Source organism: Bos indicus x Bos taurus, chromosome 11 (genome assembly GCF_003369695.1).
Source record: "Bos indicus x Bos taurus breed Angus x Brahman F1 hybrid chromosome 11, Bos_hybrid_MaternalHap_v2.0, whole genome shotgun sequence".
NCBI classification, from domain to species: domain Eukaryota; kingdom Metazoa; phylum Chordata; class Mammalia; order Artiodactyla; family Bovidae; genus Bos; species Bos indicus x Bos taurus.
Window position 1 is genome coordinate 102,304,455 of NC_040086.1, and position 25,741 is coordinate 102,330,195.

General features: G+C 56.7%; 1 protein-coding gene across 1 annotated transcript; it reads left to right on the forward strand.

Annotated features, from left to right (window-relative positions):
• Positions 1-8,122: 8,122 nt before the first annotated feature.
• LOC113900884 (odorant-binding protein 2b-like) lies at positions 8,123-10,776 on the forward strand. Its single transcript, XM_027554500.1, has 7 exons — positions 8,123-8,212; positions 8,447-8,596; positions 8,659-8,792; positions 9,056-9,126; positions 9,675-9,785; positions 10,396-10,497; positions 10,751-10,776. Exons 1-7 carry the CDS (start codon positions 8,123-8,125, stop codon positions 10,774-10,776), a joined length of 684 nt encoding a protein of 227 aa, XP_027410301.1.
• The last annotated feature ends 14,965 nt before the right edge of the window (positions 10,777-25,741 follow it).

The following is a 25,741-nucleotide window of genomic DNA, read 5'->3' on the forward strand; positions in this document are numbered from 1 at the left end:
CCGCCCCCAGGGCCGCCTCCCTCAGCCTCCAAGGACCCCAAACTCGTCCTAGTCACCTCCCAGGGCCAGCTTTTGACAAACCCCAGGCTTGGGGGCCCAGCCCCTCCACACCCACATCCACCGTTTGCTAGATGAGCTTGGGCATGGTGATGACTTTGTGAATACAAGAGGCACGATCCATGAGGGAAATAATCGGTAAGCTGGATTTCTCTCTGTGAGACACAAGGATGAGAGAATGAGAAGAGAAGCCAGACCAGGAGGAAAGATTTCAGGGACACATCTGACAAAGGACTGATATAAAAAAGTTTTTAAAAAAGAAAAGTCTCTTGAAACTCAACAATAAGGAAACAAACAATTCTATTAAAAAATGGGCCAAAGATCTTAACAGATACCTCACCGAAGAAGAGATCCAGATTGCAAATAAACACATGAAAAGATACTCCGCCTGGTCATATATCCAGAGAAAACCATAAATCAAAGTGATACGTGCACCCCACTGTTCACTGCAGCATTGTTTACCATAGCCGGGACGTGGAAGCAGCCTGAATGTCCACCAGCAGATGAACGGGTAAAGAAGCTGGGGCATATATGTATATATATACAATGGAATACTACTCAGACATTAGAAATAATGAAATAACACCATTCGCAGCAACATTAATGGGCCTGGAAATTGTCATATTGAGTGAAATATGTCAGAGACAAATATCATATGATACTGTGATATGTGGAATTTTAACTCTTGGCAACCCCGTGGAACAGCCCCCCAGACTCTGCTGTCCATGGAATTCTCCAGGCAAGAATGCTGGAGTGGATTGCCATTTCCTTCTCAAAACAAAAAAACAGTACAAATGAACTTATTTACAAAACAGGAATAGGGACACAGATGGAGAAGACAAACTTATGGTTCAGTTCAGTTCAGTCGCTCAGTTGTGTCCGACTCTTTGTGACCCCATGAATCGCAGCACACCAGGCCTCCCTGTCCATCACCAACTCCCGGAGTTCACCCAGACTCACGTCCATTGAGTCAGTGATGCCATCCAGCTATCTCATCCTCTGTCTTCCCCTTCTCTTCCTGCCCCCAATCCCTCCCAGCATCAGAGTCTTTTCCAATGAGTCAACTCTTTGCATGAGGTGGCCAAAGTACTGGAGTTTCAGCTTTAGCATCATTCCTTCCAAAGAAATCCCAGGGCTGATCTCCTTCAGAATGGACTGGTTGGATCTCTTTGCAGTCCAAGGGACTCTCAAGAGTCTTCTCCAACACCGCAGTTCAAAAGCATCAGGAGGGAAAGCAGAGAGCCGGGGAGGGATAAACTGGGAGACTGGGATTGACATGCACACTTCCATATATGAAACAGGGAACTAATACAGATATGGTGCACAGCACAGGGCACTCTTCTCAGCCCTCTGTAATGGCCTATATGTAAAAAGAATTGAAAAAAAGAGTGGTTGTATGTGTGTGGGGGGCTTTCCTGATAGCTCAGCTGGTAAAGAACCTGCCTGCAATGCAGAAGACCCTGCTTCAATTCCTGGGTCAGGAAGATCCCCCAGACAAGGGCTAGGCTACTCCGCCTGAAATTTGGGAGACCTGGGTTCGATCCCTGGGTTGGGAAGATCCCCTGGACGAGGGCATGGCAACCCACTCCAGTATTCTTAACTGGAGAATCCCATGGACAGAGGCGTCTGGCGGGCTACAGCCCATTGGGTTACAAAGAGTGGGACACGCCTAAGCATCGTAGCACAGCACAATACATATGCATGTGTGTAACCGATGCCCCCTGCTGGACGGCAGAGACGGATGCGATGTTGTGAATCAGCTGTACTCTAAAAAATAAAAAAACACTAAGCACTTTCTAGAACAACAACAGCATGCTCCGTGTCCTATGTCAGCAGGGAAATGCAAATTAAAGCAACAATAAGATGCCACTACACCCCTGTTGGGGAAGCACGGGTGGCTTAGTGGTAAAGAATCCGCCTACCAATGCAGGAACCACAGGAGACTTGGATTCGATCCCTGGGTTGGGAAGATCCCTTGGAGAAGGAGATGGCAACCCACTCCAGCATTCTTGTCTGGGAAATCCCATGGACAGAGGAGCCTGACAGGCTACAGTCCATGGGGTTGCAAAGACCTGGACATGACTTAACAACTGAACAACAGCAACACCCCTATTGGAATGGACAAAATCTGGAATACAGACATCACAGACTCCAGGGAGGGTGTGGACCAACAGGAACTCTCACCACTGCTGGTGGGAATGCAAGGTGGTACAGCCACTTTGGAAGATGGTTTGGTGGTTTCTTGCAGAAGCTGACAAACTCATACCATGTGATCCAGCAGTTGTACTCCTTGGTATTTATCCAAAGGAATTGAAAACTTATGTCCCCGGAAAAACCAGCACACGGATGTTTATAAAAGCTTTATTCAAAATTGCCAACACTTGGAAGCAGCCAAGATGTCCTTCAGTAGGTGGATGGATTGTTAAATCGTGGTCCATCCAGACAATGGGATATTATTCAACATTAAGCTGCAGTACAAACAGACAAGGAGGATTGTTCAACACTGGAAAGAAATGAGCCATGAAGCTGTGAAGGAATCTTAAATGCATGTGACTAAGTGACACACACCTCTCTAAAAGGGTACACACAGTTTGATTCCATCGATATGACATTCTGGAAAAGGCAAAATCAGGGCAGTGGTAGAACGATTGGTGATTGCCACAGACTGGTGGGGGCAGGAGCTGGGAGGATGTTTAGGGCGCTGAGAATAGGCTGCATGATATTAGTGATGGATACACACCATACGTTTGTCCAAACACCAAGAGTGAGCCTGAAGGCAAGCTATGCACTCCGGATGATTATGACATGTTAATGTAGGCTTTTCAGTCATGAAATATTTACCACCCTGAGTAAATACTGAGGACAGGGGATAGTAAGGACAGGGGGCTATATCATGTGCTGTAGAGTGTCTATGAGAAAGCTCTGCACCTTCCCCTTGATTTTGCTGTTTATCTAAAACTGCATAAAAAAGAACTCTTCAATTTTTAACAGTGTACAATTCGGTGGATTTTAATATCTTCACAAGGTTGTGTCATCATCAACACTCTCTCACTTCAGAAATCTTTCCTAATTACTGTGCTTAGTCACTCAGTCTTGTCTAACTCTCTGCGACCCTTTGGATGGTAGCCCCACCAGTTTCCTCCATCCGTGGGATTTTTCAGGCAAGAATACTGGAGAGGGTTGCCATTTCCTTCTCCAGGGGATCTTCCTGATCCAGGGATCAAACCCCTGTCTCCTGCATTTCTTGCTTTGCAGGCGGGTTCTTTACCCGCTGAGCCGTCAGGGAGGCTGAGAAATGCAAGTCAAAACTACAATAAGATTTCAGCTCATACTGATCAGAATATAGACTGGCCTTCAGTGAGATCCTCCGCAGGCCTCTGGAGCTCTTCCTCCGCACAGCCTTCTCTGCTCCAGCACTTTGTCATCTCCCTCGAGTCGTCTCAGATCCCGCAGACCCTGGTTTGTGCTGTGCTCCGCCTTGATCGCCTCCCCAGGCTGTAGCGTTGGATCTCCCCTCTGACCCAGAGCTTTTCCCTCCCAGGGATCGCCTTGCATTGCCTGTGGGCCAACATCTAAAAACAGAGACTGTTTCACACATCTGACCGGTTTTCTATTCGTTTGCTGTGGGTGCGTAGGTCCACACCCTGTGATTCCCTGACGGCTGGGTGGACCTCAGCACATTACCCTTCTGGCCTGGATTACAAGCAGCATCTTTCTGACTGATTTCTCTGCCTTTATGCCTTTATTCTCTGCCAGCGCCCTTCGCAAATTCTATCCTCAAGGCGGCAACTGGAGTGACCCTTTGAATCCAAAAGTCATTCTCTGACTTTGTAAAATCTCTCCGTAGGATCTCCGTTCCTCAGAGTAAATGATAAGGTCCGCGTGGTGGCCAGCACGCTGACGCCATCAGGCCAAGCCCGCCCCCGCTCCGACTCACACGTGGTCCAGGTGTCGTCCAGGGACCACCCGCACGTGGTCCAGGGCTCCAGCCCCCTGCCCTCCTGTGTGTCCCTGACACATGCCCAATCCTCTCCCACCTGAACACGGGCCCTGGGTGATCTTTCCACCTGGAAGCTTCTCCACCTGGTGATTTCATGGCTCACTTCCTCCAATATCTTTATTCAATGTCCAAAGGTCACTCTGCTGTCTCGGACCTGCCACTTAAGTATGAACTACCCCCTTGTCCCCACACGGCCAAGTCTACTTGTTTCACCTTGACTGTTCCGCTTAGCACTTATCACCTCTTAAAATAATATATAATTATACGAATCAGCCTTCGATCAGGACACAGAAGCCATACGATAGCCTGAGCAGAGATGGTCTGTAGAGTGAACAATTAACTATGAAGAACCATGAAGCGTGGCCCGGATGCGAGCAGAGTTGGGAGATTGGATGCGGGTCTGTGTGTGGCTGAGTCCCCCCCAGTGTTCACCAGAAGCTATCACAGCATTGTTAATCCGCTGTGCCCCGATACAAAATGCTTTTGGTGTTAAATAAAATAAATAAATACATAAGAACCATGAAGCATAGCCCAGGATTGAAGTAGAGTAGCTAAAGAAGTACCAAATCTGGGGGAGCCCCCTCCCCAGGGCTGGGATCCAACCTTGTGGGAGAAGGGAGCATGCAACCCAAAGGATGGAGAAGTTGCTGGGTTGCCCTGGACCAGAGCTGCTTCATGGTCTGGGTGGTGGCCAGCAGGCAGGGAAATGCAGGCTGAGACCAGCAAGCAGGAGGGCCCTCTCCCCTCCCAGGGGATAGGCTGGAGTGCCTACAGGACTCACTGGGAGCCCACTGGTGGGGATGCCAGCATCCCCTGTATTCAGTGTGGTGAGTGGCTGTGGACATCCCTTCCTGGTGCCACTGTTAGCCATACAGTAGGAGAAAGAAGAAGGATCAAATGGAAGCACCCTGGAACCAGCAAGGAAGCCCCTTCATCCTCAGCCTCCTACCAACAGAGCTTAACTCAGGGCAGGAGCAAAGGAGGAACGCTCACTGGCCCAGCTCCGTCACTGCAGAACCGGCAACGGGGGACAGGTCCTGGTTACAGAGGCAGTCCACTCACAGCTGGTACTGAAATCAGTTAGCTATCTTAATTATGTTACTTTTTTCTGCATTTTAACTTCCAACTACTTTACATTTGAAGTAGGTTTTGGAAAAACAGCATGTAGCTGTATCGTGACTTTTAATCCACCCTGGCCATCTTTGTCTTGTACTTTGCATATTTAGTCCACTTATATTTTGACAGAATATTTAATGGTAGAGCTTGAGTTTCCTAGAGTTTCTGTAACAAACTGCCACAAACTCTGCAGCATAAACGGAGAAATTCCATTCTCTCCCAGTTCTAGAAGCCAGAAATCTGAGGTCAGGTGAGACCGGGAGGTGAAAGTGAAAGTTTGCTCAGTCGTGTCCGACTCTCTGCAACCCCACAGACTACACAGTCCATGGACTTCCCCAGGCCAGAATACTGGAATGGATAGCCTTTCCCTTCTCCAGGAGATCTTCCCAACCCAGGGCTCGAACCCAGGTCTACCCACATCGCAGGCAAATTCTTTACCCGCTGAGCCACCAGGGAAGCCCAAGAGTACTGGAGTGGGTAGCCTATCCCTTCTCCAGTGGATCTTCCTGACCCAGAAATTGAACCGGGGTCTCCTGCATTGCAGGCGGATTCCTTGCCCACTGAGCTATCAGGGAAGCCCAGATGGGGAGATAGAAAATGCAATAAAGGGAGTTTTAATGAGAAGGTCCTCGCTGTGGGCAACTGGGACTCAGTCTTCCTGAGGACCTCTGAGAAATGGGTGCGATCACATCAGATTGTCCCACTGCGGAGTGAGGAGCCCAAGGTATGCAGCCCCTGAGCTCCGCTCCACGCAGACTGGGCGTGTTCATTCACTGCTCATTGGCTATGACCCATGGGTATCGGGGAGGCCCAGAAGAAGTGGTGCGGGCATGGAGGCGGGAAGCTGGGGTCCGGTCTGCGTGCCAGAGCCACGCACTCCAGCTGCAGGGTGGCCATCAGCTCAGTCCCACGGTCACCGCTCGCCCTGCTCCAGTGTGCTCAGACTTCACAGTAAATCCACTCTGGTCAGTTCTGGAAGTGAAGCTTTGGGGTGGCGCTGACCACAGCCCCTGAGACGCTGGCAAGGGGTAGTGCCCATGACCAGCCTCCTCTCCCACCCCCGCGCACGCCCCTCCAGGATCCAGGAAGAACACAGCTGGACACCTGGGCAGGGTTCCGCCCGCCAGGGCACAGGGCCGTGGTGGAGGACCGGAAGGCCTGAGGGCTTGGGTTGCACCCCGCAGAGGGCAGGGCGGGCACCCCACTCTCCCTGGGAAACCTGCCTGTGTCCAGGGTTTCCTCAAGGCCTGAATGAAGTCTGTCACTGTCGTAAATGCTTAGATCAGGGGCTCTCAGGATCCGGGATCTCTGGGGAACGTGAGAGCAGGGAGCAGGAAAAGCTCTCTCAAGATCCAGAGACACCAGCCTGCTTACTAAGGTCAGGCCCTTAGTAAGGACCCCGCCCTTTCCCGCTCCCTGGGAGGGTGGACTTTGTGCTTAGCAGTTCCTTCCCAGATGCAGTAATTACTGGGTCCCGCCAGCACCTTCTGTGCGGCCCCTGGGGGTTATGGAGAGGCGGATTATTATTATTGAGCCAGTGCTTGGGGCGGACCATCTTCAGCCGTGTCCAACCTTGGGCCAACAAGGCACAAAGCCCCATTGTGTGTCCCCAGCACCTGCCTGTGGGGCCTGGGTCAGCGTGGGTCTCAGAGTGGGTGACTCAGACCCAGGACCCACACGGTCAGGGAGGAGGGATCTTGTTAGGGGGCAGCCAGCGCTGAGGCTAACGGAACCAGGAGCAGGGAGGCTCAGCCTGGACCCCTGAGCACCAGCCCGCATGTGGCTGGTTTGCGCCTCACTCAGCCCGTTTATCCAAATGGAATAGGCTGAGAGGCCTGTCCTGGGGGGACACGGGGGTCAAAGCTGACGGGAGAGGGGAAGTTCCGGGGTGGTCGGGGTTCTGGAAGGATGAAAGAAGTCAGGGAGCGGCATGAGTGTGGGTCCCACTCCAGACAGGAGGACGCAAGGCAGAGCCCAGGTTCCCTGAGCCTCCTACGTGCCCAGGGGCCAGCACTCACGGGTCCTCCCACGGCTCACGGGACCCAGAGCCACAGAAGTGTGGGTTCCCCTTGGAAGGGGAGCCTCTGAGGCCCCAAAGACACAGTCACTAGTTATTCTTTTAGCCACAAACATCCAGTGACCGCCCACCACGTGGCCGGAGCCCCCACTTTGGGGAACCGCAGGTGCAGCAGGGCAGACGGGTGGTGAACCCATGTGTGCAGGAACGAGCGGCCCCACTGGAAGGAGAGCATGCGTTCACCTGGAAACCCAGCCCCGCCTCGGGGTCCGGAGTGAGGGGCTGGGAGGCCGGGTTCCTCCTCTGGGGCCCCGGGGTGGGACACTCTCTGAGGAGGAGATATCCAGACTGACCCCAGGTCATAAACCAGCGCCCCCAGTCCCACCAGAATCCGGGGTTTGCTTCCCAGGCCTGGGACCAGCCCAGGCAGGAGTGCCAGGTGGGTGAGAAGTCGGCTCTGGGGACCCTGGGACTCCACCAATCACACCCCGTGCGTCCCTTCTGAAGCTCAGTCCCTTCGGCGGGCTCCCAGAGAATGCGCCTAAGATCCCAGCCCAGGGCTCCGGGAGGGGCGCGGTGGAGGAGGGGAAGAAGCCTTGACCTTCACTCTGGGCTGGGGCAGAGACACACGCGGCCCCCTCGCCCCTCACTCCCTGGCTGACTGTCCTCCGGGCCGCTGTCTGTGAGCCAGCACCCTCGGGAGGCGGACCTGGGACAGCATTGCGCGTCATTTACTCTGGGGCACCCGCTCCTCAGACTCTGGTGCTGAGCACACACACGCCCCCCTGACAGGGACTGGGCCGGGGTGCTGGGTGGGCGGGGCGGGGTCCGTGCCAGGTGCTCCGGGTATAAACAGCCGCCTCGTGTGGAGCCGGCACAACTTCCCCCAGACTTCCAGATCCTGCGGCAGCTGGGAGCCCAAAGCCCCAGAGATGAAAGCCCTGCTCCTGCCCATCGCCCTCAGCCTGCTCGCCGCCCTGAGGGCCCAGGAGCCCCCGTCCTGCCCTCTGGAGCCCCAGCAGGTGAGCCTGGTGGAGGGGAAGGCTGTGACCCATGGGGGCCGCGGACCAGGCCCGTCTCAGGAGGAGGGCTCTGGCCCCAGGCTCCCCGCAGGAAGGGGTCGGGGAGCAGGGGGCTCTCTGTTTGCCTCTCAATCAGGCCCCTGCTGGTCCCAGGGCTGCCCGGGGAGCAGCTCCAGCTCAGGGCCCAGAGAAGTGACTCCTGGGACCCCCATGGCATGGCTGCACCCTCCACAGAGAAGACGCATTGGGGGCGGAGCCTGCTCCCTGAAGAAGATGGGCGTCCTGCCTCTGTCTAGCACCGGGAGCCCCGCACGCCGGGTTGTTCTGACCAACACCCGGGGTGTAGACGTGCTGGAGCGCAGCCTGCACTGGGGGAGGCAGGTGGTGGGTGCGGACGCAAACCTGGCCTGCCCCACGCTGGAGGCTCACGGCCCCTCCTTGCTCAGATCGCAGGAACTTGGTATGTGAAGGCCATGGTGACCGACGAGAACCTGCCTAAGGAGATGAGGCCCAGGAAGGTGTCCCCCGTGACGGTGACGGCCTTGGGCGGCGGGGACCTGGAACTCACGTTCACCTTCCTGTACGTGTCGCCACACCCCCTGCCCCGGGCCTGCGGTCCCCTCCCCTCCCCGTAAATGCCCGTCAGGACACCTCTTCCCACCCCAGGTCGGGGTGCTTGCTAAGATACGCGTCCCCTGGACCTCGAGGGGAAAGAGTCCCGGGCGGCAAGGGTCGACGGTGCCATCTGGGGGATGCTGGGCAAGAGGCCCACGTGCCAGGTGAGCTCGGGTGGGCCCAGGCATGATTGCGGAGCGTGGCTCCTTTGCTCCTTGTGTGTCCCAGGCAGGAGGCCCGCTGCCATGAGAAGAGATCAAGGATGCAGCCAACCGGGGAGCCTGGCAAATACAGCTCCAGTGAGTCCCTGCCCGTCCCCTCCCCACAAGCAGAGCCCTGGCCTCGCCCTCCCCGCGGGGGGCCTTGCTGCCCGGGGTCCCCACCCTGACCCCACTCAGAGAGTCTGACCCCTCCCTTCCCAGGGGTCTTGTCCTGACACCAGACACCAGATGGGACAGGTCTGTCCACAGCAGGATGAAGGGACCCCCCCCCCACTTCCTCTGGGTAGTCCTGGCCGTCCATTCCACAGGGAAGCAAGGTTCTGGATAGGGAAGCAGGCGGGAAAGCTGCTGGAGCCTGCAGGGTCCGGCCCAGCATCCGAACCCTCCAGCCTCTCTGACTCCACACCTCCTGTTGAGACTTTCCTAGGAGGAGGCTCCTCTCCAGGGTCGGGCCTTGGCAGCAGCATGTCCTGGGCACAGGCCCATGGGGTCCCTGGATGACAGGGAGCTGAGTATGGCTAGGGTGTCAAGAAGTCCGAATGTTCCAGAAAGTTCCTTATTGTGGTCTCCAGTATGTTCTCTAGGAACTGAGACAATCCAGACGCGTTTCCTTTGTCCATCCTCAGATGGCGGCAAGAAGCAAGTGCACATTCTGGAACTGCCCGTTGAGGGCCACTACATCCTTTACTGCGAAGGCCAGCGCCAGGGGAAGTCGTTCCACGTGGGGAAGCTCATAGGTGAGGCTCCGCCCTCCTGCCCTCAGATCCCCGTGTCCTGACCCGCCCCAAGGTCTCTGCCTCTAGAAGCCAGAGGAACCGCACCGGTCACTCCTGTTTCCAGAATACAGACCACATGGTCCGTGTGCGCCCAGCACAGTTTACGGCCCGGGCAGCCAGTCCAGGCTCCTTCTGGGACTTGACCACTCCCAGGGGTCACTGCATATGCAGAGTCCCGCTTCCTGGGGTCTCAGGCCAGGGTTTGGTCAGCGTGGGGGAGATAGGAGGCGCTGATGGAGGAATTCTTGGGGCAGGGACCCTCACGGGGGGTGAAGTTCAGGGTTCTCTGGTCAGAGGCAGCGCAGTTCCTCTGGGAGAGAAGCCCTTCCAGGTCAGGGGTCTGACCCTGCAGGTGGCTCTGGGATCCAGCCTGGGTCCCCCCGGAACCCCCAGGGACTCGGGTGTCCCCCGGGGCTTCCCCACCTCCTTCCCCGGGACCTGTCGGCTGGGAGGGGCCCATCTCCTCTGCACCTGCTCGGCATCCACCCCAGACTGAGCCCTCCTGCCCTGCGCCCTCCCCGGGAGCTGGGACGGACCCCGAGGCCTGACTCACCGGGCACCTGGCCTGCAGGTAGGAATCCCGACGTGAACCCAGAGGCCCTGGAGGCTTTTAAGAAATTCGTCCAGCGCAAGGGCTTTTCCCTGGAGGACGTCTTCACACCTGAGCAGACGGGTGAGGGCCCGGCCCTATGGCACCCCCCGGGTCCCCTCTGCGTCCTCTTCATGCCCCGGGTCCCTCCCTCCATCCCCTCCCGCCCCTCCCCGGCCCCTCCGTGGGGAGACATCAGCACTGTGACGGGTCACAGGGAGCCCCGGGGGGCCCCGCTCTGGGTCTCCGTGACCCACGTCCGGGCTGCGGGCGGTGAGGGGTCTGGGCCCCTGTGCGGGGCGTCTTCTCACTCCTGGCTTTGTCTTGGTCTCTACAGAAAGCTGCAAGCCTGAAGGTGACTAGGGTGAGTGGTCCTTGAAGCAATCGAGGGTCTCGGTTCAATGGGGCTTCAGGGTCCACCGGGCTCCCCGGGGCAGGCAGGAGGGACCCCACGTGGCCAGAAGGCGGCATCTCTGCTCTGAGGGCCCCTTCGGCCGGCCCCGCCCTGCAGGGTCTGTTCCTGGGCTGCACTCCGCCCAGGCGCCCACTCTGTGCTCAGGGCTCACTGTTGGGTAACTCGGGACGTCTGTGCCTGCCCGGCTGTGCACCGGGCGGAAGGTGCATTCTGCCCCCGGCGCTGCAGCCCTGGGGGCAGGGAGAGCCCCGTCTGCCCCCTTCCTCCATGACCTTTCCCCTCCTCTCCAGGGCAGGGGCCCCAGGCTCCACGGCAGCCCCTGGCAGCGCCATCAGGACCCACCATCCTGCGGGACTTGGGAGGAGCCCCTGGGACCTGGGCCTCCCCACCCCCTGCTCCCCTGCCCCGCTTTCTCGCCCAGCCCTCCCTCCCCTCTCCGGCTTCAAATAAAAGGCTTCAGCATCCCCAGGGGCTCTGCCTGTCTGTGGGGCCCCTCGGGGGGTGAGAGGGAGGACAGGGAGGTGGAAGCCTTGCAGAAAGGACCAGAGGACCACTCGCGTCCTGGGTCCCCATGGTGTGTGTCTCTGTCCGATGGGCCTGGGGGTCCGGGGAGAGGTGGGTGCTGGCAGCTCTGCCCGAGGTCCCGGGGGGTCTCTGCAGGTCTGATGCCCACAAGCTCAGGTTTGGGTGGTCATGTGGCTGAGGGAGGGAACTGATGCCCACAAGCGCAGGTTTGGGTGGTCCCATGGTTAGGGGGAGGGCTGTGATACCTACAAGCCCAGGTTTGGGTGGTTGTGTGGTTGGGGGGAGGGGTCTGATGCCCAGGAGCACAGGCTTTGGGTGGTCCCATAGTTGGGGGAAGGTGTGAGGGTGGCAGGGTCAGCCCCAGCCCCAGGTGGGGACACGTGTGCAGGTGGGGATTGCCCGGCCCCACGGGCCCCCACAAGCTGGAGGCCAAGGTGGGAGTGAAGGAGGCCAGGCTGGCCCAGGCTCACAGGATAAGGATGGCCCGACACTTGGCCCCAGACCCGGACGACTCTGCTGGTCCTCCCACACAGGCCGCCTGACAGCCAGCTGATGGTGACCATGGTCTCCTTTCTCGTGGTAGAAGGAGGATCCCAGCCCAGCCTCCCTGGAGACTGGGGACAAGGGGTCCCTCCACACAGGGTCAGTGAGATTCCCCAAGTCCCAGGCCCCGCCAGTCCCCAGTGGGGGCGGCCTGCTCTCCCAGGCCCTCCTGGACACAGCAGGCCCCACGCGGAGATACCAGGTTCCGGGCACTTGGAGTGTTCCTTCCTGACAAGGAGACACTGGGCAGGGGTCCCCCTGCGGTGTGAGCCTCTCACCAGTGTGGGGGCTCCTGGGGCCCAGACCGTCGCAGGCCTTCGTGGCATATGTCTACTTTCTGTCATGACAACTCTCCTGGCCCCACTGTCCCTGCAACGGTGCGAGACCATCACGCCGGGAGCCCGACCGGGGGTCACGGTGAAGGCTGCCTGGTCCTTGGGTTCCTGTCTTGGGATCTGGGCCGGGCACCATCTGCCCACTTGGTGGTGACCTGTCCCTAAGTGATGGGTCTCCTCTGATCTGGCTCTTCCCTGGGAGGCAGAGAAGCGGCCAGGGGCTGGCAGGGCCAGGGCTCAGAGTCCTGATATTCCGGGGTAAGACTCGTGGTGGGGGTGCGAGGACCTGCCTGGTGACAGTCCTGCTCAGACCTGCCCAGGAGGCATCCCTCCACCTCACCTGGAGAAACCCGGGCTGAGCCGGGGGGCCCTGTGTCCAGCTCTGGCTTCTGTGGAGACTATTTTAGGGGTCCATCTTCCTGGGGGGAGGCTGCAGGGCCCACATGGAGATGCTCTCCTGTCTGGGAACCAAGCCCAGCTCTGCCCCAGCACTGTCCGCTCCTCAACCACCCTGGGCCTGCCTGGAGGGGTCCAGCTTTGCGCTGGGCCGGGGGCTGTGGGGAGGATGGTCAGATCAAAATGAGCTGGGGGCAGCAGGATCTGAACAGAATCCTGTAAGCGCCTGTCCCGCGGGAGGGACGAGGAGGACCTCAGGCGGCTGTGTCCCGGGGCTTGTGTCCAGCCATCAACCACTGGGCTTGTCCCCAGCTGAACCTGGCTCTGGCGTGGAGGCTGAGGAGTGGCACCCAAACAAAACCGGCCCCACGGGCTGGACTGACCCTCAAGGTCTCCCGGCCACTGCCCTTCCCCGCCGAGGCCCCCCAGGGGTGGGGAGACCCAGTCTTTCCTTCCCACTGCACACTGCATGGGGCGGCCAGCCTGCATCCACTCCCGGTCACCCGCACGGCAGCACCTCATCCATGCGAGGAGCAGCCCGACCTGCACGTCTAGTTCGAAGGTGTCAGGGAGAATCCCCTGAATCTCGCTGCTCTCCTCCCTGGAAACCGGGGTCAGTGGTTGGCACGTCCAAGGCCCCGCCGTCCATTCAGCAGGTGGAGAACACTCACACCCAAGGGGCTGGCCCTGCGGGGTTCGCCCACCTCCACCCCCTCTTCTTGGGTCAGCCTCCAGGAGTCCGAGCCATAGGCCGTGGGCTGCCAGGCCACAGTGGCCAGCGAAGAGCACGGGTCACGGCGCCTGTGCTCCCGTCAAGCTCAGACACTCGGGGGCCCCTCCCCTGCTTCTGGGAGGCACAGCCTCCCGCCTCACCCCCTCCACCACCTCATTCCAGAACACTTTCATCACCCTGGAAATGCTCCTCACCCTGTGAGCAGTCACCAGCCCCATTCCTGCTCCCCCACCCCCGAATCCTGGAGACCACCACTGGAGACACCTGGATATCCCCCACGGAGATGCTATCTCCACGCATTTACCTCCTCTGTGTGTTTCTTATCAGTGAAGTCATATCATACGTGGCCTTTCATGAGCCTCTTTCACCCAGCGTGAAGTTTCAGGCTCATCCGTGTGGCAGGTGTGGCGGAACCACATTCCTTTTATGGATGAATGTACACCACTGTGGCTGGACCACATACGGCTATCCACTCTTCAGGACGGGTTGTTCGCATCGTTTGGCTGCAGGGAATAAACCCGGAGAACAGGCTTGGCCATGGACTCAAGTCCTGGTCTGCACTTCTTTTGGGTCAGGTAAGCCATGCAGATGACACCACCCTTATGGCAGAAAGTGAAGAGGAACTAAAAAGCCTCTTGATGAAAGTGAAAGAGGAGAGTGAAAAAGTTGGCTTAAAGCTCAACATTCAGAAAACGAAGATCGTGGCATCCGGTCCCATCACTTCATGGGAAATAGATGGGGAAACAGTGTCAGACTTTATTTTTCTGGGCTCCAAAATCACTGCAGATGATGACTGCAGCCATGAAATTAAAAGACACTTACTCCTTGGAATGAAAGTTATGACCAACGTAGATAGCATATTCAAAAGCAGAGACATTACTTTGCCAACAAAGGTTTGTCCAGTCAAGGCTATGGTTTTTCCAGTGGTCATGTATGGATGTGAGAGTTGGACTGTGAAGAAAGCTGAGTGCCGAAGAACTGATGCTTTTGAACTGTGGTGTTGGAGAAGACTCTTGAGAGTCCCTTGGGCTGCAAGGAGATCCAACAAGTCCATCCTAAAGGAGATCAGTCCTGGGTGTTCATTGAAAGGACTGATGCTGAGGCTGAACCTCCAATACTTTGGCCACCTCATGTGAAGAGTTGACTCATTAGAAAAGACCCTGATGCTGGAGGGATTGGGGGCAGGAGGAGAAGGGGACGACAGAGGATGAGATGGCAGGATGGCATCACCTACTCGATGCACATGAGTTTGGGTGAACTCCGGGAGTTGGTGATGGACAGGGAGGCCTGTCATGCTGCGATTCATGGGGTCACAAAGAGTAGGACACAACTGAGCGACTGAACTGAACTGAAGCCAGATAAGTGCTGCAGGCTCTCAGCACACCCTCTTGGGGGTTCCTATTCCCCTTCACAAGCTTGATGTCTCTTGGTCCTTCTGTCTGATGACCCAGCCTGAGGACACTGGAGGTGTTGGTTCTGCCACAGACTTCTGAATGCAGAAGCCACAGTGGTTATTTATTTATATATATATATTTAGCAACCAAACAACAGCTTCCCAGGTGGTGCTGGTGGTAAAGAACGCAGGAGACACAAGAGACACAGGTTCAATCGTTGGCTTGGGAAGACTCCCTGGAGAAAGGCATGACCACCCACTCCAGTATTCTTGCCTGGAGAATCCCCATGGACAGAGGAGCCTGGCGAGGTACAGTCCGTGGGGTCACAGAGAGTCGGACACGACTGCAGGGACAGCACAAACCACAGCCACGTGCATCGTTGATTTGGCTATGATGGTCTTAGTCGCAGCACGTGGGATCTAGTTTCCAGACCAGGGATCGAGCCCAGCCCCCTGCACTGGGAGGGCAGAGTCTTAGCCACTGGACCACTAGTCAGGAACCTTAACTACAAATACTGGATAAGACTCTAGCTGATTTAAACAGAAAAACCGTTCAATGAGATTCACGGGCATCTGGATCCAGTCAGAATTTCTGGATCCATGCACAGGAAGCAGGGGACAGTGGTTGGCCGGGGACACCCCCACCCCCACTTTAGGAAGAGCCTGGTCCGCTGGTCACGCTGAGCCTTCAGAGCCTGGGCTGTGGCCTCAGGCATCACCGATTCTGGACCTGTACTGTGTTATCTTGACGACAGCTTCGTTTCAGACACCTGGCCTCCAAACTGTGCCAGGACATATTTCTGTTATTTTAAACCATCAACATTGTGTGTGTGCATGTAGACACACACTCAGGGACACACCGACACACTCACACAGGCCACTGCCGTGCCCACAGGTGAGCTTCTCATCTCAGGCTGAATTATCCCCTCTGAAAGCCCACCTGGAGGTCCTCCACCCCGGCCTTTCCTGAGGCCTGCCCCTTGTGAGTGGACACCCAGACACCCTCCTGAAGGGGCTGACGTGCTCCACTCACACCATCTGCCCGCAGACTGGCGCACCGGCTCCTCCTCGGGCTCTGGGCAGAGCCCGTCTGCTCTCCTTCCCGGCTCTAGAGCTGCCAGCCCCATGGCCCGTGGCCCCTCCGTCCACCTTCAGACCCCGCAGCGTCCCGTGGAGCCCCTGCACCGAGTCCTCTGACTCGGCCCACCCCCACGTCCTCCCTGCCCGGCCCCTCCCGCCCCCTCCTCATATCAGGGGTGATGGCACTGGGCCCAGGATCACCAGGATCATCTCCGTCTCACCCTGAGCTGACTGCCCCCCGGTCCAGCCGCACCTTCAGGTCTTCGCCACAAGCCTCACCTTGGCATTGCCTGGCGGGGAATGGCACGTAGGTGGCGCTGCCAGGACCAGCGAGAGGGACAGTTCCAGGGCCTCTCAGGGGGCAGTGCCCACTCCAGGAGCAGACGTTCCTTCCTGCCATCCGACAGCAAAGAGGGCCCACTGTGTGTGAGGAGCCACAAGGAGGGGGACACACAGAAGGGCTGAGCCCCTCGGGAGCAGCGGGGGACCTCCCAGGAGGGGAGTCCCAGCCTCGTCTTCAGGGTGATGTGCCCCCAGCAGGGCAGCTGCATGGTCAGGGGAGGTGTCATAGAAGGTTCTGGGATCTGGGGGGATGGGACCACCCACCACTGGAGTTAAGAGCTGTGCAGTGTGGGAACAGTCTGGAGCCTTCCTTACCTGTGCACAGGCAGACACACTCACACAGACACACACGCACATGGACAGACATACATACACATGTGCACATGCATAGGAGACACACGGACACACTCACACAACACAACACGCACACAAACATACACACACTCACACAACACGATACGCACACCCGGACATACACAGACATACCCTCTCACACAGACACATATCCACGCACAGCTTTGCATGTAAGCTTACACACACAGGTGAGCATGAGGACACCTGTGAACACACAGGTACATACGTGCACAGTATAGACACACTTAAGTGTGCAGTTCAATCAGTCACTCAGTCGCGTCCGACTCTTTGCGACCCCATGAATCGCAGCATGACAGGCCTCCCTGTCCATCACCAACTCCCGGAGTTCACCCAGACTCACGTCCATCGAGTCAGTGATGCCATCCAGCCATCTCATCCTCTGTCGTCCCCTTCTCCTCCTGCCCCCAATCCCTCCCAGCATCAGAGTCTTTTCCAATGAGTCAACTCTTCGCATGAGGTGGCCAAAGCACTGGACTTTCAGCTTTAGCATCATTCCTTCCAAAGAAATCCTAGGGCTGATCTCCTTCAGAATGGACTGGTTGGATCTCTTTGCAGTCCAAGGGACTCTCAAGAGTCTTCTCCAACACCACAGTTCAAAAGCATCAATTCTTCGGCGCTCAGCCTTCTTCACAGTCCAACTCTCACATCCATACATGACCACAGGAAAAACCATAGCCTAGACTAGACGGACCTTTGTTGGCAAAGTAATGTCTCTGCCTTTGAATATGCTATCTAGGTTGGTCATAACTTTCCTTCCAAGGAGTAAGCGTCTTTTAATTTCATGGCTGCAGTCACCATCTGCAGTGATTTTGGAGCCCCCCAAAATAAAGTCTGACACTGTTTCCACTGTTTCCCCATCTATTTCCCATGAAGTGATGGGACCAGATGCCATGATCTTCGTTTTCTGAATGTTGAGCTTTAAGCCAACTTTTTCACTCTCCACTTTCACTTTCATCAAGAGGCTTTTTAGTTCCTCTTCACTTTCTGCCATAAGGGTGGTGTCATCTGCATATCTGAGGTTATTGATATTTCTCCCGGAAATCTTGATTCCAGCTTGTGCTTCTTCCAGCCCAGCGTTTCTCATGATGTACTCTGCATATAAGTTAAATAAGCAGCGTGACAATACACAGCCTTGACATGCTCCTTTTCCTATTTGGAACCAGTCTGTTCCATGTCCAGTTCTAACTGTTGCTTCCCGACCTGCATATAGGTTTCTCAAGAGGCAGGTCAGGTGGTCTGGTATTCCCATCTCTTTCAGAATTTTCCACAGTTTATTGTGATCCACACAGTCAAAGGCTTTGGCATAGTCAATAAAGCAGAAATAGAGGTTTTTCTGGAACTCTCTTGCTTTTTCCATGATCCAGCGGATGTTGGCAATTTGATCTCTGGTTCCTCTGCCTTTTCTAAAACCGGCTTGAACATCAGGAAGTTCATGTGCACAAACACAGAGATACACTCAGGTGCACGGGAGTGAGACAATGCCATTTGCACTTGGGCGGAAAGTTCTGGACGCAGAAAGGCAGAGGAATGGGGGCTGGGGAAGAGAGACCTCTGTGTTTCTGTCGGTGGAGTCTCCCCAGCACCTCGGAGCTGGAACCGGGGAGGAGTGCCAGCGATGGGGGAGGAGGTGGATTTGGGAGGAGGGCAGACAGCTCAGGCTGTGTGGGGAGCAGAGAAGGTTCCAGAGGGTCAGTCAGGCCTCTCGGATCCACTGGGGTATTGACCAGAGCACAGGAAGGTCGATCCAGGCTGAAAAGGGGAAGGGAGCTGCCTGGAGGGCAGGGGCAAGATAGGCCCAGTGGGCAGCCTGGAGGAGGTGCTCAGAGCCAGCCTGAGGCTGCACTGGGGGCTCAGGAGGTCTGGGGATATCGGGGCATCAACTCCAAGGCGGGAGCTGGATCCCGGACGGGGACGGGCTCTCCAGGGGCCTTGAGGGACCAGGGCGCGTCCAGGCTTCCCGGGGCTGGTGCAGTGAAGGCCGCGGGACGGGAGAGGGGAGCACAAGGAAGCCGCTGTCTTACCTCCTGGCTCTGAGCCCAGAGGCACCGCTTTCCGTTCTAACATTCTCCTCCCAGACAAGGCTTCTCCGGACTTATCTGACCCGAGAGCCATGGGAGCTAATGATACGATTGAGAACCTCCATTCACGGGATCCAAAGAAAACGATGTCTCCCCTCCCACCCCGCCGGACTGAGGGGCCTTTGTGAAGGGGAGGGGGTGGGACCGCTGGTCCAGGGATAAAGGGGTGACCCCGAGGCCAGGCGCCCCCGGAGCGGACACGGGGACCCTGGCCGGGCAGCTGCTCCTCCTGACGGCCTGGCTGGGTCTGCTCTCCGTGCTGGGGGCCCAGGGGCCCCAGCTGACCCCCACCAGCGTTCAGAAAGTGAAGGGCTCTGAGAGGGTGGGGTCGTGGGACGAGGGTGGCCCAGGTCAGGCGCCTGCGCTGGGCTAGGGTCCCAGTCCTGCTGCTCCCGCCCCGGGTGGACTTGGCCAGAGTCCCCTGTCTGCGTCTTCGGGGTTGTCTCCAGGCAAAGCAGAGGGCTTCCTCCAGGGCCCGGGGCAGCGGGGCTTCGTGAGGCCTCAGACAGACGGTTCCTGATAAGGGGTCTTGCGCAACCCCCGGACCTGTTTCTTTACGTCTCAGGCTGTGGTTCCCAGAAACTTCTCTCTGTTCATCTGAGAGGACTCTAGTCTGACCGTCCACTTTGCAGTGAGAGGCTAGTGCGTGAAGGTCTATGTGAAAACCATGCATTTGTGCCAATAGCTTGTGACTCTTAAAAGCTCAGCTAAGATTTACGGTGAGACTCGGGGCCCTGGAAATGCCCTCCACCACCAGGGCCCTGTCACCGGGCTTGGGGTGTCCGGTGAGCCTCACCTTTGCTGCCCTCACCCCATCCCAGGTGCCTCTGGGCATCCAGGCAGCTGGTCCAGGTGCCCCCACGCCCCCTAGTGACCAATCAGGCACTCGCATCCCCTCCTGACCAGGGGCACCCGTCCCCCTACTGCCCACTGTGCCCCCTGTGCCTCCCTTCTCCGGGAGCTGGTCAAGCCTGTACTGAGAAAGCCAAGGCAGGCCTGGTTAACCCCACCCTCGCTCACGGACCAGCCACCCCAACCTCGATCCAGCTTTTAGGAAACTTGTACATCAGGCGATGGGCAGGAAACAGGGCGATCCCCAAGGAGAAGAGGGGACACCCCCTGCCCTCCTCCAGTTTGGGATGAACAGTCTGGGCAAGCTGCAGTTCAGGACGTCAGCTGAGCACCCCTCTCCCACACCTTCCCTCACCTGCTGGTGGGTCCCCGGACCCGACCCTCCACGTGGGAAACAGGCCCGCTTCCCGCTGGAGCCCTTGGCCCAGGCCTTCCCTGCTGGACACCGGCCTCCTGAAGCCCTGATCCTGTGGCCTCGCTCCCCCAGACCCACAAAACCATGGGGACCTCGCCCAGCCCAACGTGAGCACCATGAGAGCCCATCCACCACTCCCTGAGGGCCTCACGCACTCCCTCCCGTGGAAGCCGCAGCCTGGCACTGGTCTGGCTCTCACGCGGCCTCAGAGGCCTCTGCTCAGGGCTCTGTGGTTGGTGAGCAGACTGGGCAGGAGCCAGGAGGATCCAAGGCTGGGGCTGCAGGCGATGTGAAGGACTGGGAGGTCTGAGACAGACCCCTACCGGGGCCACCCAGCGCCAGGAGAGAGTGGTCTGAGCCTCATTCGTTTGGGGCAAAAACTGCCCCAAATTGTCCTGAAGTCTGTGAGGGGGTCCTTCTGACCCTGCCTTGCCTGGCTTCCCTCCTGGCTGGGACCTCCTGAGAATACAGGGAGGGGGCGAGCTGGCCATGGGAAGCCGGCCATCATGGGGAAGGACGGACCGGGAAGACAAGGACCTTTGGGAACCAGCTGAGGTCTGCGGCCGGGCTGTGCACGGCACGGCCAGCACACCAGACCTTGACTTGACCCCCCACCTGCTTCCCCTGTCTGAACGAGGCGACCTTGTGGTGGGGACCTCGCTCCTGGGCTTCAGGGAGGGGCTCTGGGAGCCTGGCAGGCAGGGTGGGAACAAGAGCCTGGGTGGGAACAGGGGCTGGCAGGGGCTGGCCGGATGGGAGGGCGAGGCGGCTGGGCTGTGCTGTGTCCAGGCACCCGTCTGTAACTCCTGCCTTCCAGGGAGCCCATCGGATGCCTGCAGTACAAGCTGCCCTTGAGCAGAGGGTTGAACCCCGGCTACTTCGGCACCTGTGCGTGGCCAGTGCCCGTTCCCCTGAAGCAGACGGGGGTGGGGGGCTGAGACCCTGAGGGTCCTTGTGTCACCGGCAGGGTGGAGGCACGGCATCTCTACAGACTTCCTGCTGGGGAAGGGGTATGTGGTCGTGCACTCCCAGGGCAGGATGGATGGGACCTACTTCCATATGGCCATGATCATCAAGCGCCAGCGCTTTCTGAGGTCCAGGGGTCTGGCTCGGTGGGTCCTGGTCCCCGACTGCGTGGAGCCTGCCTGAGGGAGGGGGATTTGCAAGCTCTCTCGACAGCTCTTGTCCACCATCTCGTGTAACCATTTCCGTTGTCCGGCGCCCACATCCGACTCAGGCACCCACCTCTTCCGTGGCCCTCCGCCCCGTCCTTCCTCAGTCGGCCTCTGGTCTGGTCATGCCCTGGATCGGGGGATTCCAGACGGGGTCCCCAGGGGCCCTGGGCGATGCTGGGAGACGTCCGTGGTTGCCGTGACCAGGGAGGGAGGCGGTCCAGGCACCTGGTGGGTGGATGCTGCTCCGCATGGTGCGTAGAACAAATGGGGTCGGGAAGCCCCGCCCTCGACCTTGGCATGGCAGTGACCCCGGCCAAGCCGCGTCCCCATTTTGCAGCTGCGACTTTCTGACAACCAGCTTGCCTGTTTCTCCCAAGGATCTCTGAGCATCCAGGCCGCCCCTCTGTGCACTGCCCCTGTCATGCCTGTCCTTCCAGCACCCCCAATGTGCCCAGCAGGGACAGTCCTTGCCACGCCCCCAGCCTTTGCACCCACCAGGTCCCAGCACAGCCAGGCTGAGCTGGGCAGCAAGATCCAGGGAGAGGACGCTGTCTGGGTGCCTCCCGTGACTCAGACCACAGGGCCTCAGCGGCCCCCAGCCCTTGATGTCCCCTCAGCATCCGCACTTCAGACCGCATGCCCCACCATCCAGCCTCCTTCTCGGGACATCTGGGTGGGGAAGGCCCCATCCGTGGGCACCCCCTTGGAGAGCGGGCTGGAGTCCTGAGGAGACGTGGCTGGCCTGCTCGGCTGCCCAGACCCATGTCCACCTGTCCCCTGCAGGCCGCTCCCCGGAGGAGAGCCCAGAGGCCCTGAGAAACTTCGAGGAGTTTGGAGAGCAAAGGGTAAACAAGACAGAAATGATCAGTCCCCTGCACGGGGGTAAGAGTTGGATCTTCCCCTCTTTTCCCTCCTGGCTGGGACCAGAGGCTCAGCCCCAGGGGTGCCCGTGGGTGTGCGTGCCTCGTCAGGCCCGCAGGCAAACGTCCACGGGGCCGCATCTGCTTGCGCAGCTGCCTGTGTTGGAGGAGCACTTAGCACTGGAGCCCACAGGACGTCGCCAAGCGCCGCCCGCTCTGGCCCAGGGAGCCACCCCGTCTTCCCGCAGCCAACACCGCCCCCAAGAGGGGCGGACGCACCCGTTTCTAACCGACAGGGGGACAGGGGACAGTGACACCGTGGTCTTTCCCCTGGAAACCCCAGGGCCCTTCACCACCCCCACCCACTCCAGTTCCCATAGGACAAATGGGACCCCGTGGAGACTGGACTAGACGGTGGGGCCAGGGACTGGGGTGGGGGTGAGTGTTTCCTGGGGATTTAAGGTCAGTTTGGGAAGATGAGAAAGTTCTGGAGAGGACAGTGGTAGAGGCTGCCCAGCAATGGGAATGTGTTGATACCCCCACGCTGAGCACTGAAGCCTGGTTAAGATGGCAACATTTATGTTACTTATGTTTTCCCATAAATTAAAAAAAAAATATTCCATTGATCATTGCTCTTGAGAAAACTGACATTTTTACATCGGGTTTCCTTATGCAAAGTCTTAGGCTCCATCTTCCTTTTGAGTTGCTGCGTGCATCCTCAGTCGTGTCTGACTCTTTACGACCCCATGGACTGTATGTAGCCTACCAGACTCCTCTGTCCCTGGAATCTTCCATGACTGGAGTGGGATGCCATTTCCTACTCCAGGGGCTCTTCCCAATCCAGGGATCAAACCCACGTCTCTTGTGTCTCCTGCACTGGCATGTTCTTTACCACTAGCGCCATCTGAGAAGCCATGGGTGGCTCCCTGTGCCACCCAGGAAGTGAAGTTGCTAGGAGTCCCCTAAAGGCTTTGAAAGCTTTCCTGGAAAAGTCCCTGCACTTGTCTGTTATCCGTTGCAAGTGCTTTATTATTTTGTTCATATTCCAATGGACTCTTCACCTGCTTTAGGACTTGTAACCGTTTGTTGCTTACATATGTATGAAGGACGCTGTTTCCTAAACTACTTTTGTGTTCTTTTTTTACTCTAGAAATTTATTTATTTATTTTTCAGTAACTCGGTGTTTGTCTTCTTATGAGTCACCGAATGTCTATCATTTATAACTGACCTCTAGTTGATTTTCTTGGGCTTTCTAGACACACAAGCACATCACCTGTCTGGTGGTCGGTTCACTTTCCTCTTCCCAGTTTTTATACTTCTGTTTGTCCTGCTTGTCTAATTGCATTAACAAATGGGCTGGTACGATGTTAGGTAGTAATGGTTTTCATGACAGACTCTTGCTGTTCCTGAAATTTAGGAAGTCTGTCTGTATAGGTCGCCACATGCACAGATTGAAAGAAAACTCTATGAGTATGTCATTAGACGCTGAAAAGCGTTTGATAAAAAGCCCCACACAACCAGAGTTCCAAACCCTCCAGGCAAACTGCAAACAGAACGTTTCCTCAACCTCATGAAGTCTGTTTCTCAGAAACCTGAGTTCAGACCACACTTAACTCTGAAACAACAGATGTGTTCCCACAATTTGGCAATGAGTCTAGAACACCCATTTCATCTCTGTGGGCTCCATCGTGCTAGTGATTACTGTCAATGCATTAAGACAAGGAAAAAAGATAGATTTATAGAGACTAGATCCGGTGAGTGTGAAGGGGTAGCTACCAGTTCTGTGATTTTCTACTTAGAGAAACAGAACGTCAGCTGGGAATCCCTGAACCGAGGGCAGAGTGTTGCCCAGATGGTGGTTGTCAATGATAAAACATTGCTGCCTTGTCAGTAAACAAAGAATGTTGCAGCCATTGAGCCATCATATTTCAGCTGCTGGAGGGTGAGCCCTGAGGGAACTCAGGATGGAGGCAGGATGCCCCCCATCTAGCAGTCAGCCACCCTCCCATGCGGCACCCTGAGGAGACTCAGGATGAAAAGCCCAGGACAGGGGCCCCAAGTAGCTAAGGTACACATCAAAGGAATGATTTCAGTGAGCCCAGACTTCGCATCTGCCCATACATAGAAAAGTGCTAAATTCCTTCACTTGATGTATCTGGTTTCATTTAACTTACAGTAATTGTTTAATGTTCCCACTATCTGGTATTCATTGTAAAAACGCCTAAATATCCTGGCTCTTCCCCCTCCTTGCTTCTTTGGAATATTTTCTCAGGGTTATCTGAGATGCTGCGTCCTGGGATTAAGTCCTCAGTTTTGTCTGTGAAATAAAGTGCAACTCAGCTTCTTAGCTGTGCTTTTTTTCCCCCTAGTTGACATGGTATAGGGGGTTTCTTTTCCAAAACACCAAAATCCAGCTGGATATTTGACAGAAGAACGATGTGAAGTCCACATCAGCAAAAGTAGCAAAGCACCAAGGAGTAAACCTCAGAGCAAATGCGCAAGACCACGCACATTCCTCACGACTACGAGGAATCTACACAACCTGAGCTACAGGACCCCAGCCGTCACCACAGCAACACCGGTCCCCAAATCAATACATAAGTATGCCCCAAACACAGTAAAATCCCATGGTTTTTTAATGAAAAGTAGCAAGGCATTTTAATATTTGTGCGGAAGGATAAATGCAAAGAATGACCAATCTCTTCTGATTAAGGGAACAGTGAGGGGAAACTTGGCTGACCAGATACCAACCAGACGCAGATCTGGTGATGGCAGGTGGTGCTCCTGGGCATGCTGGGCACTGAGGAGCCCAGGGACAGACTGGTGTGCAGGTGGGGGTTTGCTCTATGATTATGTTGATAAACCAAGTCAGAGAGGGAAATGTTTTTCAGTGTGCACACACGCGCGCGCACACACACACACACACACTGGCACATGCAACAAAGCAGCAGTATTTAGAAGGCATGCATCAGAAATACACATAAATCGCTCTGCCTGGACAGCCTAGCTTGCTGTGGTGAACCATCCTCGGCTCTCAGAGGCTCATGACAACATGATTTCTCAACTTATAAGATGCAGAAAAAGCAGGACAACACGGTCTCCTGGTTAGGACACAGTGGGTCATGATGGGCTAGTGCTCACAAGACAAATAGGGTACAAAACCCAGGAATATCTGGCGAGAGAGCGGAGCTCACAGAGGCTTCAGGTGACGGGGAGGAGCAGTGCCCGAGAGGACTGGGGATGGATGGGACCCAGGCCCTGGCGAAGACACAAGCATGTTAAAAGGAAGAATAAATGTGCATTTCTGGTTGAAAAATAAGGGAGGCGATTTCCCTCCCCTCCCTGATCTTTGAGCATTTACCCCCATCTGTCTCTGGGGGGAGTGGGCATCTTGCTCCAACCTGAAAACCATCTCCCATCCTTGACGTGAGAAGCTTGATCGTCCTCCATGAAGCCAGTTCGCTAACATGGTCATCCCCAGGTGAATGTGTGACGGGGGCTGTCCGGCCCTCTTGCAGGGGACAAGGGGCCAGGGTGGCTCCCATGTGGGCGAGAGGACGTGGCTGCAGGGACTTGCTCTGCAGCAGTGGTTTGGCCAGAAGCGGGAACAGTCTGGGAGCTTGGAAAACACAAGTTAAGAAGTTTCTGGGCCCTGTGACTGCAGCCTCTCGGCCAATACTTCCCAGAGGTCACACATGGATTATTCAAGGGTTTTTCACTTTGCAAAAACTGTGGAAACTCTCGAGCATGCAGGGAGAGGATGGTGGGGTGAGCCCTTTGGACCCAGCACTCAGCTTTGACTGTGACCAGC